This window comes from Triturus cristatus, chromosome 7 (assembly GCF_964204655.1).
Source record: "Triturus cristatus chromosome 7, aTriCri1.1, whole genome shotgun sequence".
Taxonomy (NCBI): Eukaryota; Metazoa; Chordata; class Amphibia; order Caudata; family Salamandridae; genus Triturus; species Triturus cristatus.
In genome coordinates, this window is record NC_140590.1 from 914,440,668 (window position 1) to 914,459,552 (window position 18,885).

The 18,885-nt window shown below is 40.8% G+C and overlaps 1 protein-coding gene across 2 annotated transcripts in view; it reads right to left on the bottom strand.

Annotated features, from left to right (window-relative positions):
- Window positions 1-18,885, bottom strand: part of SLIT3 (slit guidance ligand 3) — a 1,010,870-nt gene that overhangs the window by 201,347 nt on the left and 790,638 nt on the right. For both annotated transcript variants that reach the window (XM_085617848.1, XM_085617849.1), the window contains 4 exons: window positions 18,546-18,696; window positions 9,205-9,279; window positions 6,577-6,720; window positions 1,189-1,332 (listed from right to left, as the gene is read on the bottom strand). In XM_085617848.1, the coding sequence (XP_085473974.1) occupies window positions 1,189-1,332; window positions 6,577-6,720; window positions 9,205-9,279; window positions 18,546-18,696 (514 nt within the window). The remainder of the gene's footprint in view (window positions 1-1,188; window positions 1,333-6,576; window positions 6,721-9,204; window positions 9,280-18,545; window positions 18,697-18,885) is intronic.

Consider the following 18,885-nt stretch of genomic DNA (forward strand, 5'->3'; position numbering starts at 1 on the left):
TAAACAGATTGGCTCAAGTGCTTGCTTAGTTGTTGGTTTGCGCTCTTGCCCAAAACAATCTGCTGAAACAGTTAGTACGGAGCCCAGATGGAATCTGCTTCTCTTGTAAAAAGCTTGATGTAGGAAATTATTCATGGCGTTTAGAAAAGACACAAAGTGACTTCTTACTCATCTAAAAACTATAAATACTTCTTAGCCCCACTTTTAGGCACTACTTCTCGTGTTTATGCTTCTTTATTCTAGGTTTGTTGCTTAGCTAAGGAAACAGAATCAAACTGAATGGTATTTTTGTTCCAAAACGGAGTTCAAAATGGTACAAAAAATTGTTATACTCAGTATGAAGAAAGGAGTGAATTGTTTGGGAACATGACCCTCAGAAAGAAAACTTCTGTAAAATAAATATCTTCTGAGATATTTACAAATGGAGCAAAATATGTATTCATTGCTTTTAAACAGATGAACATGTTTTCATTACTTGCTCAGGCTTGCTATTGCTGAGTGATACATTTATGAATGAACTGGGGAAAAACACGTTTGCATTTTTAAAGAGAAAACATGTAAATTCCCCTGATACCTCTCTAAAAGATGGCCATTCTTTTTAGTTTTCTGATATACACACATTACTAACAGATTAAAACAAGGAAGTTCTACCGTTGCCCTTTCACTTCTTACATGCAATCCTTTATTTGACTTTGGGGAAATAATGTGTTTTCAACCAAGGGAACGCATTTCTGAAATGCAAACAGGATCGTCAGTTCGTGGGCAGGGCACTCACCAGCCTATTATTATAGCTTTAGGTACAATAAATGTGTGTTCGTCTATGTCCTCCCACAGAAATCCTGAGAAAATTATGAATAACAAAAAGGCAACCAGAATATCAGGAATTGAGCTCCCTACTATAGTCCTAGTCATCGTTAATTTTGACATGTCTTATGTATTTATCAAATTCCATGAGTCAAATTTGATGCTTTTCACATGAGTAGTATTTTAGACAGGGGAAAAGGATAAACCTACAATTTTCTGGAAAGTGAACATTTTAGGAATCTATGGAGAACTGAACAGGTATTACTATGGTACCTGATAGAACTAAAAGCAAATTTAAGATCTAAAATCCAAATGCTGGCAATTAATAAGTTGCATTTGATGAAAGGATAGATTCTATGAAAACTAAAAGTTCATTGTACTCACATGGTGGACAAAGAAACTAAAGTATTAAACGCCCCTGGGGTGATGGTCGTGATGCGGTTGTCATACAGCGAGAGCAGTCGGACGGAACTGAGCCCTGTGAAGGTGTCATTGTTTACACAGCTCATCAGGTTACTCCTCATCATCCTGCAACATAATCAAAGAGGATTAAAGCAGTCTTCATTGATATTCACACAACACTATCAATATCAAAAACAACAAATGATGGACGGAATGCTGAATAAATCAAACATTCACCCCCAGTCACAGATCTGCGTTTAATTCATCATTTATTTTGCTCACCACGGCACCAGTTTGGGCCCAGCCATATGCAGATCACTCTTGACCCTGTCCCCCATGGGAACAGTCCAGCCCGAACTGCCAAACCAGGTCCTCCCTAGACCAGAACCAAGCATTCTGGAACCATTTTCGGGGTATCACACCTCATCACCCAGGTTCGCTTGAATCAAGTGGCACATGAGCACAGGACCCACATCTGAGCTCTCCTTCCAACTTAGGGCGACAAAAGCAAATAGTACAAATGATGGACGGAATGCTGAACAAATCAAACATTTACCCCGGCCACAGATTTGTTCTTTTTTCATTTGTCTCCCTAAGTGGGACGGGTATGCCCAGACATGGGTCTCATTCTCACTATGCCACTGGGCTAAAGCTATTTTGGCTGATACCTAGAAACCGGTCCTAGGATGGTTGTTTCTTGCCCGGGAGGACCTTCCTTGCAGTTTGGGTTGGACTGTTCCCATGGAAAGCAGGGTCAAGACCGATTTGCATATGGCTGGGTCCAAACTGGAATGGCGTAGTGAGCAAAAAAACAATGGATTTAGGCCCAGATCTCTGAAGTGGGGGGGGGGGGGGGGGGAGGGGTGAGGTGTTTGACATTGCTCAGCTTCCGTCCGTTATTTTTCTTTTTGCAGTTTTTTACTCTTTATCAATATGGCACAGTTCAGGGTAAATACAGCTATTCTATGGACAATATAGCAAAGGATTACAAAGGAGGAAATGTCCATAAACAACATTCAAATCAATATACCTATGATCAGCAGGAACTTGGTTTAACCTTTCACAACACAATGTTGGTACAAATACAGGGAATGCTTCCCACCTCATTTTGCCATATCTAACAATATCCAAAACAAAATTCAGAAGAGGTCTGAATGTCAGAAGGGTGCCTGCAGAGCACAGGCTGGGGCTGTCAGTAGAAAGGTGTCCATGGAGCACAAGCTGCTGCTGGAAGTAGAAACTGCATGTGTAGAACAGGCTGTGACTAGAAGTAGAAGTTTGTGCTACTGAATATTGAGGCTGTGAATACCAAGACGCAAGAATACTGTGGAGAAAATATTGAAGATCAAAATATCGAAAGGTAATTGCATGTAGAGGAAGTATTCCTAGCTCTACATCTATATATCTTGAAGATATATATATTGTCACCGCACATATGTGGAGTTAGGTATAGAAAATCTATACTTACTTACCTTTTGATATTTTGAATTTGATATTTTGTTCCCAATATTTGGATACTATGATATTCAAGCTTTGACATTCAAGGGCCATGCTAAGTGGGAGGCTGCCCTTGGAGTCCAGGCTGCGACGGAAAATAGAAAGATGCTCATGGAGCACAAGCTGTGTCTAGGAGTAGAAGGGCGCCCACAGAGTAAAGGCTATAACTGGAAGCAAAAGGGTGATTATGCTTTAGAGGCTGTGATTGTAACTCTCGCTAGAAGGGGGCACAAGGAGTACAAGCTGTGACTGGAAGGAGAAGGGTGTCTGTGGAGTACAGGCTCTGACCATCAGTAAAATGGTGCCCCGGGAGTCAGGGCTGTAACTTACAGTGAACAGAAGGGTGACCAGGGAGCAGAGTCTATGACTGTCACTGAAACCGTGTCCATGGAGAACAGGGGGTGACAGGAAGTAAAAGGGTGCCTATGGAGTATAGGCTGTAACTGGAATTATAAAGGTGCCTATGGATTATCAGCTGTGTCTGAACAGGGCCCATGTTCTGGGGAGAACTTTTCCATGCCACGGATAACACCCACATGTGGCTGTATCTGTCTAACCTGAGGAATGAGAACCCCAGGACACTTGCCGGGCAACTTAACAGGCATCACTATATAGACACAAGCACATACATGCCTGTGACAGTTTGTAGCCAGAGTAACAGAACCTATATGTAAATGGACATTTAAAGGGTTAAGGTAAATATCTTGCAGTTGCACATCAAGTGTGCCGACGGGGGGATGTCAGAGAGCGAAAAGTCTTCGACTTCTTCTTATGACGTCTCTTACCCGATTCAGAGTTGTGAAGACTTCGAACCCGAGGAGCGATGATGACCCCAGGACCTCGAACGGCGCGGAGACAACTGCCGGGCCTCCGGCAGCTTACGGGACCGCTCCCGTAAGGCCTTTGGAGCCATGACCAGACAGACGGAACATGACCGGCAGTCATGGTTGCGCTCCACACAGTAGAGACAGACGCCATGGGAGTCGGCCACCGACATCGTACAGCGACAGGCCCCGCAGGATTTAAACCCAGGCATCCCTACGTGGCACCAGGAGTCAAAGACTCAAAAATGAAAGACAAAAAATCTCAAAAATTTGTCAAAAAGTGACTAGGGTACGTGCTCTAACCGGATCTGTGCTTGCTGGCGCGGAAAAAGAAAGAACTGATGTCGGCTCGCATGGGTGGTATCTAAGTAGACTCCGTGACATCATCTCAGCGCATACGACGCCAGCGACGGACGCGGAGCCACACGACTCCACATTCTGACGCGCAGGGGTACTGCTGACGAAAACTTTCCGGATTCAGTCTAACGCCTGGGGATATTCTAATGTAAGGAATCTATCACTAATGTGTCTCTTTCAGATACAGCATTACTTGGTTAAGATTAGGAAACATTATAAATATCACAGTATGGATACATTCCAATGAAAACCTTTCACACCAGTCTTAACATATACGGACGTTCATCAGCATAAGGATGCAAATCACAAACAAACATCATAGATGTTCATAAAAAACTCTGTGTGCATGCAAATTTCTCCTAGCACCACCCCCACCCCCAAATGCTACCTTTCTTCTCAATCCAAAGGGACATTATTCAGTTACATTAAATGCATGAATGTGCTATAAAAGCCACATTCTTATTAGTACTGATGAATAATAAAGCAGAAACTGATGATAGTTGGAATGTCATGAAAAGAGACAATGGACAGGGATCGCTAAGATAAAGCTATTATCTGAAATGTCATTATAACCATCACCAGCTTGAAAACATTTAGAGAGAAAGCAATAACGTCCTCTTGAAGGTCTTTCTCTCTCTGCATATGTACCAGATGGTGCAGCACTGTGGGTTGGAACAGAGAGACTATTGCTGGGGTTGTTATGGTAACCATAAATTCTCTGAAAATAAAACCACATCTGACTGAAGTAGAAAAATAACCTCTTGCCACAGAGGTTTTAGGACTACGAATAGAGTAAAAATGTGCTAATGCGCTACTGTGTTGGGCCTGGGTCAGCTACAAATAATAACTAAACATACTGTCTATCAAGCAAACGCCCTACTAACAACAACAGAAATGCCTCACATGTAGAGAGAAGGGCTTGCATTTCTGGTACAGAGAGGAACACGTTTCCTAAAGTGGTCTTACATGACCTTGAGTATGCGCTGTGATACAGTGCACCTTAAGGAGTCGTGCACATTGGGACAGTATGGTGCAGTGCATTTGAAGTATTTATGCATTTCTTTGCACACTGAATCAGGTGCACCTGAAGTAGTGTTGCATTTCATTGCAGTGTGCTACAAGCACACCTGAAATAATCTTGCATTTTATTGTAGAGAGCTAAAAGTGCACCGGCAGTAGTCTTGAATTTGATTGTAATGTGCTACCAGTGCACCTGAAGTGGTCTTGTATTTCACTGTAGTGTGCTACAAGTGCACCTGAAGTAATCTTGCATTTCATTGTAGTGAGGTACCAGTGCACCTGAAATAATCTTGCATTTCATTGTAGTGAGGTACCAGTGCACCTGAAATAATCTTGCATTTCATTGTAGTGTGCTACAAGTGCACCTGAAGTAATCTTGCATTTCATTGTAGTGTGCTACAACTGCACCTGAATTAATCTTGCATTTCATTGTAGAGTGTTATAAGTGCACCTGAAGTAATCTTGCATTTCATTGTAGAGTGTTATAAGTGCACCTGAAGTAATCTTGCATTTCATCGTAGTGTGCTACAACTGCACCTCAATTAATCTTGCATTTCATTGTAGAGTGTTATAAGTGCACCTGAAGTAATCTTGCATTTCATTGTAGAGTGTTATAAGTGCACCTGAAGTAATCTTGCATTTCATCGTAGTGTGCTACAACTGCACCTCAATTAATCTTGCATTTCATTGTAGAGTGTTATAAGTGCACCTGAAGTAATCTTGCATTTCATTGTAGTGTTATAAGTGCAGCTGAAGTAGTCTTGCATTTGTTTAAAGTGTGCTACAAATGCACCCAGAGTAGTCTTGAGTTCCTTTGTAGCGTGCTACAAGCGCACCTGAAGAAATATTTTATTTCTTTGAGTTGTGATACAAGCGCACCTGAAATAGTCTTGCATGTCAGTGCCTTGTGATATTGTGAATACTAAGCAGTGAGATACAGTGCACCTGAAGTAGTCTTGCATGGCTGTGCAGTGTAATACACTACACCTAAGTTGCCTTGCCCATCTGAACAGTGTGATTTAGTGCTCCTGACTTTGCATAGCATTTCCTTAGCTGTGTGGTGTTCGGGACCCAAAGTAGTTTTTTGTGGGAGTGAGGTGATATATAGTGCATTTGAAGTGGTCTTGTATTTCTCCTCAGTGTGCTACAAATCTTGCATGTTAGTGCAGCATGATACTGTGACTCTGGAATGGTGCTGCTTGTGTACAGTGTGAAACAGATCTGCCCCTGAAGTAGTGTTGGGTGTCCAAGTAGAATGATACTGCATTGTTAATGCATGTCTGTGCAGTAGGAAGACATGCACCTCAAGTGTTCTTGCAAGTCTCTGCAGCAAGATGCAATGGAGCTTACCTCTTCTTTTCTTTATTTACCTGCTGGTATTGTATCTCTAGTGAAGCACTGGATTTTTTACTACAAAGATGCAGAACCCCTGAAGTAGCCTTACATGTATGTGCTGTGTAATTTAACCTTGCATGTCTTTACATTATGACACATTACACCTGAAAAAGACTCCCATGTATGTGTTATGTGTATGCCTCGTCTGTAATGAATAAGCAGGATTGTTAACTCTGATTGGTGGCTCTGTCATGAAGCAGGTTCTCTTGTCTTGTCCCACAGACAGACCCCAGCTCACAGTCAAGGGACATAAGCATGTCACAGGTTTTACACTTACAAGGTCTTCAGCCCTGTCAGGCCTCTGAACATCCTCCCTTGAACCGATTCCAGCTGATTCCCAGTGAGCATCAGTTCTTGCACCCCTGTGGCTCCATCAAAGGTTCCTTCCCGGATATCTTTAATCTTATTGTTGCTCAGATTTCTAGGCGGGAGAAGGGAAAGGAAGAGGACAGTAAAGTCTGTAGCTTGGGGGTCAATGTTGTCTGTAATGCAAGAATGGTATCATGTAGTCACGAATGCTGTAACATAAGAATCCTTCTCTTGTTCAACAACTTACCTTCATTCATCAATGAGCCCTTGTTTTTTTTAAAAACACTTTTTACTTAACTCATATATTCAATGTGAAATATGACATGTAATAGTCGGTGCAATTCGATCAAATCGCAGCCTTACTCTTCATAGTGAGATGCAATTGCCCACGCTTAACGCAGTGGTGAGATTTTAGAGGGTAAATAACTAGAAAGTGTTACATTTAGGAAGAGTTTAAAAGAAAATGTAAACATAAAAATGCTAACTACTTTTTCAGTACTTCACACAAGTAGGAACAAGTGACTGCAAATACCACATTCTTTCGGTATTTCTGCAGGCGACTAGCACGCAATATCCTGATCCAAATCGAGAGAAACCAACAGAGACGGTGGTGTTCTTTTTTAAAAAATATGTATAATCTTGATGAGATTGAAAATATTTGATATAAAACAAAGATAAACCTCGGTTACGTCATTGAGCTCTAAACAGATTGGCACAGCTCGGTAATTCCTAACCATTTTTTATATATATAATTTTAACTAACATAACTGGTGTTCCAGATATTATAGTTTTGTTTATTCAGGACAGCCATATCCTTCTAATTGTTAGTAATGTATAAATTATATATTAAAGTTAAGTCAGAGTTTCCATAAGAAGAATGTTTTTTGTTTTGCTAATAACTTGTGCCCCATTTGGCTAAACTTTAGAAACGTTTCCAAAAGAAAAGTTCCCCTACTACACGCTCCTTCCTGAAAGTTTCAAGGTCATCCCTCAAGCAGGGAAGGAAAAAAAGTCCGGGCCCAAAATGTGTTTCTCCTATGCAATTTCTTATAGGGATTTTAGGAAGCATTTTAGAAAATATGGCAAAACAGAATCACACTAATTTTGGCAGAAAGCCTTATTTTGTACTCAGAAAGTGTGCTTTTTGACATTTGGTGTAAGTTTATTCTTCCTTTTTTTGAGAAATTAAGGTTCAAAAGTTAGGGATATAGTGACAGTTGATACCGCAAATTAAAAAGATAGAGCATTCTGATTGTTTCTTCCCATCAGCCGTCTCAGTACCATGTGACCAGACCAGCCCCATTGTACAGGAAATTTCACAGAGATGTTGCAGCTGCCACAACAGGACAAGGAGATTCAGTCCCCCATATCCAGAAAATGAAAACAAAATATACAAGCATTTGCAATGCAATAGGTCTCACACTTGTTAAAGTCAGGTCTTCCATCGACTGGAAACAAGCATCCTGGGACCGGTTTTGGGGTAACACCCCTCATCAGCCAGACTAGCTTGAATCCAGAGCCAAAGAGAGCAAGGGACCCTCGTCTGGCAGTTCGGGCTGGACTGTTCCCATGAGGAACATAGTCAAGACCGATTTGCATATGACTTAGGCTGAACTGGGGTGGTGAAGTGAGCTAAAGAATGATGATGGATTCAACCCAGATCTAATAGTAACTGGGGGCGAGTGTCTGAAAAGTTTCAGCGCTCTGTCCATCATCTCCTTGGGTTTGCTTTGTTCGCCCACAGTTGACAGGGTGTGCCCAGATGTGGGTCCCTTGCTCGCATTGCCACTGGAATCATGTATGGCCTGTGTGGGCCAGACATGGGCATGGTAGGCAGGATAGACATTCAGTCATTCAAATAACTTTATTTCGGCTTAAGTCATATAAGTGGGCAATAAACAACTCACTGTGTGTGGGCGCCTCTCTTCCCCCTGCACCTGGAGATGGGGCTCACAAAATAGTAATCCTCTCTGTCTGATATACACACCTCTTCCTCCTGGTGGATCGTACCAGTACATTTTGAGAGGAGCCAGTGTTCTGAGAAGGGTGGGGAGTGCATGCTTTGCAGGCCAGCAGTAAAAGGCCCGACATGCACATCCGTATTTAGCAGGTCCTGCTCGTGCAGAGGAAAACTAAATTATTCTGCTTGAATAACACCCTAGATGCATGCTCGGTGTGTCTGTGTGCCGGATCGATGTCTGTGTCTAGCGCTTGTACAACATAACATCTTTCCCAATTGGAGTGAAAGTGTCGCCCTGCAGTTTGTCTTAAAAACCATGCCTTGGGACATTAGGGACAAAACCATATTTTTTCATCAGCTAATTATTACAAGAGAAGTTATCAGCACACATGGTAGTGTACTGGTGACAATATTAATACTATCAAGAATTAATTCTATCCTCTAGTGTCTAGCAATGCATGAAGTTATTATTGTCAAAGGTTCGGAATATTAGCAATAAGCAGCCCAAATGGCGTTAGTGCTATATGTTTAGTATCCAATAAACGACCCAAGGTCCTGTAAGAAATCTTTTCCTACACAAAATACTTATGAGTGAACATCTTATACAGAGAATAAGGGTGAGCAAATTGAACTTACATTTTACGCAGATTTGGCATTTTCTTGAACACTCCAGTGGATTCCAGAACAGAGATCTCATTGTCATTCAAACGGCTGATTGGGTAAAATGAAAGAGTTAATATAAATGAGATGTGCCTTCCAATAGCCAACCTCATTATGAACACTAACATGTGCAAGATGGCTAATTCCTCTGTATGTCCACCACATTTCTGAGCTACAGGATCTTTTTTTCATTAAATTTGTCTTATTTTACATTCCATGATAATTCAAGCCTCAAATGATATATTAGCAAGAACAACGCCCTAGTAACACGTGATCCAAAGTAATAAAGTCAGACAATCACAGGTGGACATTTGAAGAGAAAACAGTTAATATTTACTTTAAGTTTGAAAAAGTTTCACGTTTTCAAGATTCCCTTAAATGTTTTTAAAAAGTACAACCTTTCTATAAAAAAAGGTAGATCATTAAACTCTGTAGGAGTGAAGACCAAAATTGATAGGAAACAAAAACTGATTTCTAGCAACAAAGGTTTCATATGTGTAAATATAGCCTACATCATTTCTCCGATATTTTGTGCCACCTACACAGCTGTTAAAGTTAGCTCACCGGGTTAAGACAGGAGTCACTGTCTAATACTGAGAACCTCCCCTTAGTGCTCCATACCATTCCTAAATAGGTCATTCAGACTGGAAGCACTTACAAGTATCCCTTAATGCAGAGATCCCTCCCTCATGGAATGAAGCCGTTGTATCTTTGATACTTAAACCGGATAAATCCCCAACTTCTTGTGACTCCTATAGGCCTATCTCGTTGTTCAATTCTGATTACAATATCTATACAAAAATATTGGCAGATAGGCTTAGGGAAGTAGTGGGTATGTTGCTCAACGAGGATCAGAAAGGCTTTATGAGGGGGAGGAAAATGAAAGACTTAACTTATAATTTAATCGGGCCATAGATAGAGCATCCACGTTTAAAATTTCACTGGCAGTCATTACAGTCGATGTGACTGGGTAAATTGGGTCTACTTGCAAAAAATCTTAAGATTAGCTAATATAGGGGAACATTTCTGTAGATCAATAGAGCTACTATATAATAACCCAACTGAAAAAATCCTACTGAATGGAAACATCTCAAGATCCTTTAACATACACTGTGGAACCAGGCAGGGATGTCCGTTGTCACCTCTACTTTTCAATTTATATATGGAACCCCTTGCAGAGAAGATAAGGATAAGCGACAGCATACTCCCTTTCAAATATCAGTCCTGGGAGAAAAAATAGGGTTATATGCAGATGATTTAGTGATTTACACCTCGGAGCTTACTACAGCATTACCAGCAGTGTACAATCTAGCATCGCATTTTGGCCGGATTTCAGGTTAGGAGATCAATGAAGGCAAAACGGTTGTAATGGCATGGAATATTAACTCACATTTAAAATGTGATAAAGAGGAAATAAGGTACCTGGGTATCAAAATCGTTCAGAAAATAGAGTTAATTCCTGAAACAAATTTTCAAAAGATTGGTAAAGAAGTGGGGAAACTTTTAGTTAGCTGGTCCCATCTCCCTTTGACAATCCATGGCAGAGTCAACCTTGTGAAAATATCCATCCTTCCAAAGTTTACATTTTTGTTTCAAAATAACCCCATGGTTTTTAAAGAGGAATGGATTAAAAAAAATTCTGTCAAAAATCACCAGTTTCATATGGGCCTCCAAGGGCGTCAGAATTTCAAAGAAAAAGTTTAAACGGCAATATGATATAGGGGGCTTATGATTGCTGGATTTCTCTAATTATGCCTGGCTTTTTCTTCTGAAAGGAGGAAAGATGTTATTTAGTACTGTGGATAGATCGGATATTGGTAAAATGTTCAAACTAATGCTCTAGGATGTGAAGGGGGGGGGGGGTATGCCTTTATGCAGAAATATGGGGATCCAGGTTTCTTCAAAAAAGTGCGTCTTAAGACTTTAGCTGGTTTTGCCGAGACCCGGTCCAAAGTCAGGAGAGCTTCAAAACTTAACTATCACAGTGGAATGTCCCCTATCTGGGATTCACCGGGATCCCCGGAGTGGACCAAAGATTGTCTGGTTCTCCCAATAAGACAAGCAGGGATAATAATTTGGGGATAATTGATGATTGATGGAACCTTAATCTCTTGGGAGGCTGGTATATGCAACTGAAGAGTTGAAGTCTCACTGCCAGCATCGGTACGGGTCTATCAAATGATTTGAAGGCTAGCCTGATGGTCAAGGTAACCCGGAAGTAGGAAGTGGCGATCTGGTAATGGCTGCTAGTAGAGCTTGCAGACAAAGACTTCAATCTACCATCAAAGCTGTGGGAGGAGAGCTTGCCAGGAGAGCAGTTGAATGATTTATGGCAAGTATCTTGCGACATGCTATACTCCACAGTACGTTCTGAAATTTAAGGCAGAATCACCATTTTTGTCTCCACATGGTTTATTGGATGCCGTATAAGTTATCAAAAATGGGAAAGGGCACTATACCAACGTGCCCTAAGTGTGGAAAGAAAAAAGGGGATGATATACATATGTTTTTGGAGTCGCCTGCGATCCATAGTTTTTGGTCGAAATTGAGTAGTATTATATATGATAAACTTGGAGAAAGGCTCCAGGTAAGCAAGTCTCTTGTTGTTTTTGGGATTCATGTATCTCTGTTAAATAACGTTAAAAAATGTATCTTTTTTTTAAATTCTGCTTGCCCGGGGGGAATTGTGTAAAATCCGATTAAAGCTATTCCCCCAAGTAAAACAGAATGGTTGATTGCAATAAAATATATCAACCGATTGGATCAGGCTTACAAAAATAAGAGAAATGAATTTTGGCTCCCATATGAGAACTGGGGAAAAAAGCAAATAAGAAAAAATAAATGTATTATATGTATATTGTCCAATGATTAGGTCTCTATACCATATTGCTTGAACACTCCTGTGGAGGTACCTCTCATGGAAAGGTATAATGAAGCCTCCTACGATAGGGGACGACGAGCAAGGTGTAGAGTGACCCATTCCGGATTGAAAGAACAAGAAAACTCTGGTGGCTGCTAAACAAAGGGAGGCCCCCTGAGCACAATATATTATCATGTGTTTAATCTGGGCTAATGAGGACAAATAAAAAATAAAAAAAAGTATCCCTTAATGCTGGTAGAGATCAAGGTGTGACCCATCCTGTCTCTCAGTCAAACTACCATATCCCACTGGCTGCACTGAAATAGGAACATATTTTCTGGACCTCATTCTCAGCCCCTACATATACACTTTGCTCTTTCCCCTGCCTCCTTGCAGGAGTCACCAATCTCCCACGTCAATAACCGTGCTCTGCATGCTGGTCAGCATAAGTGCTCCTCAGCACTTCTTGCTAATTATTCTACTTGCCTTTTGTCAAAACCAGAACATGTCTCTAACCCTCACATCCATGATACCTCTCTCCACATAAGAAGACACTGAAACCATGCTCCTACCAGACAAGACACTCCATCTACACAGCCAAACTACTGGCAGCTGTGTGCAACAAAAAAAATGAAGACAATAGTCTAATGACAGGGAAGAGTCTTTTCTTAGAACTGGGACAAATAAAAATCAGGTAAACCGCGCCAATCACAAAAACATATTCAAATAAATGAGATATATATTTTTTAAGCTGCAGAGAAATATCATTACTGACATTTTGTCTGTTGAAGAATTAGATTTGTACCACATTACTAAATATGAATACATTTTTAATCAACAGAAAAATGTCATGACCTTTCTTTCTTAAACTGATTCACTTGGTCCTTACTTTTAGCTTAGGAGTCAGTAACGTAAGGTAGTGATTCTGGTTATTTGGCTGAGCTTGTCCACTCAGACTCTTCTTAAGCTATCTCTTTGAGTCACTCATACTCAGCGACATTGTCAATTCTCATATATCTCTGGCTTCCCAGTATAGGCTAGGAGAGAGTGCCCCCCCAACTTGAACTTTAAAACAAGTTAAAGTAACGTTACATGACTTTCAGGCACGTCAGTTTACAGTGCTATTAAGCACACAGCGCCCATTCCAGCCATCTTTTAAAGGAAAAAGATCAATAATGTATTTCCTTAGGCCTAATCACTTACCTGGAGTTTCCATACATCTACAATATGCACAAACTTTCATATTAAACAGTGAGGCCATTGGCGATAACGTGCCCCTTAACATGCACCATTTCAGAAATTCTGTTATGGGTATGGCCTAGAATACTATGATATATATATATATATATATTCACTTAAAAAACCATAGGTTTCACACATGTTATAGTGAGGTGGATATTTCACTCGTAAAAAACCAATTAAATTCCCCCGTTATAGTTAGTTCAGATAACTATAACTCGCGCGTCCGAAATGCACTGCTGATGACGTCACATATTACATCACTCATGACATGGTCAGTGACATCACTCATGACATCACTGATGACATCATCCTTGTGATAGAGTGGCGGTCGCGCAAGTTATAGTTATCTGAACTAACTATAACGGGGGAATTTCATTGTTTTTTTACGAGTGAAATATCCACCTAACTATAACATGTGTGAAACCTGTGGTTTTTTAAGTGAATTTGCAAGGTTTTTTAAATGCTAATTCCTAACTATAACGTGTATGAAACCTTTGGTGTTTTCAGTGAATTTGTACGTTTTTTTAAATGCTAAGTTATGTATGTGTTATTATTTTTTTTATATATTTATTTTACAATAAACTTTTTTTGTTCTTTTTTCACCATGCGCGCACCCCCGCGATTTTTAAAAAAAAAAATTTTTTTTAAATTTCTGCCTTCGTATGGGTTCTATATACCACAACAACTTGCGTTACAACATGCAAGACATTTATAGAGGAGATGGTGTACATTTCAATGATGAAGGGAACAGAGTCTTCCTCTTGAACTTTAGACTCTGCATCGGTACTTACTTGTAGGTACAAAAAAACACTCAATGAACACAACGGCTCTTTTTAGAGCCAATCAACATCTAAACATTTAATTTTGATTTTTAATTCTTTTTTTAAAAAAAATTTTTTCGCCGTACGTGTACCATACGCGCACGGTACGCGTACGCCGCGATTTTTTCGCCGCGATTTTTTTAAAAAAAATAAAAATGTATTTTTCACACTTCTGGGCCCTTTTTGGACCCCCTGACAAAGGCTAGGGGGTCTGCAACTCTCTACCTTGCCCCCTTTTCACGTTCTCCACCTTTGTTTTTTAGTGTGAGACACACAAAATGGCGGCGACACTTCCCGATTTCGACCGACTGGAATGTTTACTGTCATGTAACCACCAATCAGAATTACGCTTGCGCACGGCAGCGTGCGCATACGGTATGCTTACCGTACGCGCACGGTGTGCGCCTATAGATATATATGTACTTTTAACTGAAATTTTCTCAGGAACTACTGAACAGATTGACTCCAGATATTCAAAAGGCACATCCCTAACCTGAGGACTACCTCTCTGCCAAATTTCAAGTAATTCTGTTCAGCCGTTCGGGCTGTAGCTTGGACTAAAGGTCCCTATGGAAAAATGCATGGGGAAAACGGGTTTTGGGAACCCCCTTTTTTCTCGGCCCCCGCTTGACTAATCACCCCGAGACTTTCAGGGTAGGAGCGGAGCGGAGTGCCCCACCTATTTTGAAAAATTCGCGAGGATTTGTCAACCGGCGCCAAAGTTGTTCCAAATAGAATGTTGCGGATTTCCTATGGAAACACGGTCCTAACTATAACTATCTACTGGCGACCGCCAGTAGATTATATATATATATATATATATATATATATATATATATATATAGATAGATAGATATATAGATATATATATATTATAATCCATCAAAAATCACCCTTTGCAGTGTGTGAACCTCTGAAAAAACTAGGGATTGATCACTGGGTTGTAAGTATGCAGATTCAGAGGGAACTGTCTGGGCAGGGTTATGCCTAGCTGAGAAGGGTAAAGGCTAGATTGCATAACATCGGTCATGTCGGTAGCAAAAAAATTATGGATTTGAATGAGACCAGACCAATTAACAGTTGCTGAGATTTATTCAAATATTTCAAACACTTTTTTTTGTTTTGCTCTGTATTGTTCAATTGCAGCAAATTTTCTGGAATCAAGGGAATACGCAGGTGCCACTACCCAATGTATCGCTAAGAAAATGGCCACATTGATAGAAGTCTTGATTTATTTGACTCCCGGAGATTACAGAATGGCTTTCATTGAAAGCATCTCTGGCAAGAGAAAGAATACTTTTTTTCCATCTATGTAGGAATGGATTCTACCAATGTATATAAAGCATTAAATTGCTGCAACACTGCCTGTGTTAGACCTCCAATCTGGTTTTAGTCCAACTGGATATTCCAAGAGCTCGAAAAGTCAGTCCAGAACTAGAGGCAGATGGGATCATTTGTCTTCATCTCTTTTTGACGTAAGAAATACACATTTCCCAAACAGGTGTTGCTGCTTTAATAAATTGGCTGTTTTCTCTGTGATTGATGGGATCATTGAATAATTAGGCATAAAACGTTTAAATAGATACAAGTTAAGAAAAATACTTGACATTGAATCCTCCAGGAAGAGGTTGATTAAACCTATAATGTTTTAAATATACTAAATGATGTTAACCTATATGCAATTAAACAATATAATTTGTGATATAATTAATAACACTGTAATAATATGAAATTGGTAAAATAATAATGTCAATTTATTTTATTATTACTAATTTTGATATGGTGACGGGTGTATTAGTTTAACACCTGAGGCAATTACCTAACTTATGTAAATGGTTTGTTACATCTGCCCATCCTCCGTTTCAAACATATGGAAGTAAGCACTTTAGCAAATGGTCTCAGTATGAAATGTGATATTTTGTAGTGGTGCATTTGTTCACAGTACTGAGCAAATTCAGTAGGTTCCGCTTCGTACACCCTATCAGTCCATGGGCCTCATATTTGAGATTTGTGTGGAAAAGGACAACCAAATATTTCCCAATGATTTACATCTGCTTTTTAGCTACTTTTTTCATAGTAAAACAAATCAAAACAGCGAGCAAATGACAGTTCATACATAAAACAACAATAGATCAGTATTCTATATAGAGACATTACAAGCATATCTGTAGTATAAAAACCAGAGGACCTTCTGCCCCATCGTCTGGGACATGTCTCACACAGAGTTTACTTCATTGATTGGTTGGCTATCCTGGTAAAATATTTATGCAGGTTTATAAGTATCACACTCCATCCCACCCCGTTGCTGGTATGTCCCCAACAACCTTGCCCTCTATTGCATAAGTGTACTGGCTCCATTGGTTCTCAGTCCATAAACGTTTGCCATCGCCCCTAGATCTTCTCAAAATTGTTGAGGCAACCTATCCTCATATAGACCATCTTTTGTCTGCTATGCACTAATCCATCCTTGCAAGCCATTACTCTCTGGTCAGCATCAGTGCACATCCTCAAAGCCATGCAATATCTCATCTAACTACTACAAAATCCAGTATGTAGAATAATAATGGCCCCCTTCGTAGATCAATATCACTCAGACTACCCAAGAGTACATATTGGGGTGGAAGGAATGTCACTTTATAAAATATCGCCAATCTCCTGCAGCATCATTTTCCTATAGTGTTGCGGTATAGGAAATCCCCAGATTGTAAAGAAGCAATTGCCCTCCACTAAATTGCACTTTCCACAGGAGGAACCTCGGGCAAATATCATTTTACTGAGTTTACCTCTACCCTAGTAAGCCCTGTGCAGGACATTGAACTGTATCAGAAGGACTTTGCCCTAATGGCCACCTCTCTAAGTTGCTTCAAGGCCCACTCCCAGTCAATGTCATCCAGACTACCCAGGTCCCGCTCCATGTCAGAGTGCCTGCAGGCTATTCTGCATCTTGTTAATTAGTGTCATATATAGACATTATCCTCCTTTGATCTGAACTGCCTGGCCCCGGGGAGGTGGTGGTTCCCAGGGCTGTATATGGCCTTGGTGAGGGCAGTGCTCCCTCTTTTTAAAATTGGTGGTGGTCCCTGGGGTCGGCGCAGCCCCCCCATGTATTTTCGCCATTGTAGACCCGGATAGGTGGTGGTCCCTGGGGCCCGGGGGTTCCGCGTACCCCCCCTATGTATTTTTTAAATTGTAGCACTCGGGAGGTGGTGAGCCCGAAGGGGGCCACGCAGCCCCCAGCGTTAACATAAACAAATGCCCCTGGGAGGTGGTGGTCCCTGGGGCCTAATTAAGCCCTAGATGGGGGCCCAGTGCTCCCACCGCTTCCATTTTTTATTAAAGCTCAGCATGCCCCCGGGCAGTGGCGGCCAGCACAGGTATACGCAATGGGGGTTGAGGTGGGGCAGGGGGACAAGTCGAGATGACGGAATAGGTATAATGAAATAAATATTACCTATTGTGTCATCTGTCGGCTATCCCCCTGCCCCGCCCTGCTCAGGCCACCGCACTTACCTGTGCCGGCCGCCGCTGCCCCCAGGACCAGGCCCACCAAGCGGCTTTCTTTGTGAACAAGAGCGGGAGCTCGCGCTTGTTTTTTTTTTCTTTTGTTCTGCAAATTCACATATTTGTATGATTTTGCTGCAACATTTCTTTCCATAAATGTTTTTTCGCCCTGGTGGGGTCCCTCTGGGTCCCCAGGACTAAGGCGAGGGGGTTAGGGTATTCCTACCATGTCCCCTTTTCTTTTTTTCTGTGTTTTGTTTTGGGACTCGGCAAATGGCTGCAGACACTTCCTCATTGATGTGTTGCCAGCCACTCAGAGCTCTGCAGATCTCTGAACGAGCTCATGATTACTCGCGAAGGCTTCACAACCACAGATATACAAATGTATATTTCTTTAAACTGCACAAACTACTGAGCAGAGATACACCAAATAACTGAAAGTGTAATTTGCAAACCAAAAGCTACCTTTCTGCCAAATTAGGTGTAATTACATCCAGTGGTTTGGGCTGTAGCCGTGTTCAAAGCCCCTAGGGGAATTACATGAGAAACACACTTTTTTTGTCCCTCCCTTTTTCTGGGCCCCCGTACAACTAGAATTACGGGTGCATTTTTTGGGGGAAATTTCATGATGAATCATCAACTGGCGCCAAAGATATAGGTGAGTCAAAAAACGTTTTTGGAAACATGATCCTAAAACTACCTACTGGCAAACACCAGTAGGATATAAGGATATAAGGAGATATATATATATATACTTTTTTTTCCAAGAGCATAAGGAAATTATGAACATTGACATTTCTCACAACAATCCCAACATCAAAGTGACAAAATAATACATATCATGTATACTTAATGAAAAATAAAAATCCATTGACAAGATGCTAAAAACTTACAGATCAGTTGTGTATTCTGGAAGGTGGTTTGGTATTCGTGTGAGCTTCTGATTGGAACAGTCGATGATGGTTCCCTCACAACGACACTTTTCTGGACACACAAGGTCCATGAAGCAGTCACCGCTGAACTTACTTCTGTAATCTTCAGAACCTGTGGGGAATCAGCAAATGTTGTATCAATAAACTAGTCACAGAATGCACATATCTATTCCTTTTGTCTAAAGGAGGCCACAATACACAGACTGTGGTTTTACCTTCCATTGCACCCTAAGGTTCCTTCATCTAAACAGGTTACTTCAATTAGTCCTTCCCAGGAGCCAATTTTAATAGAGTCATCTTT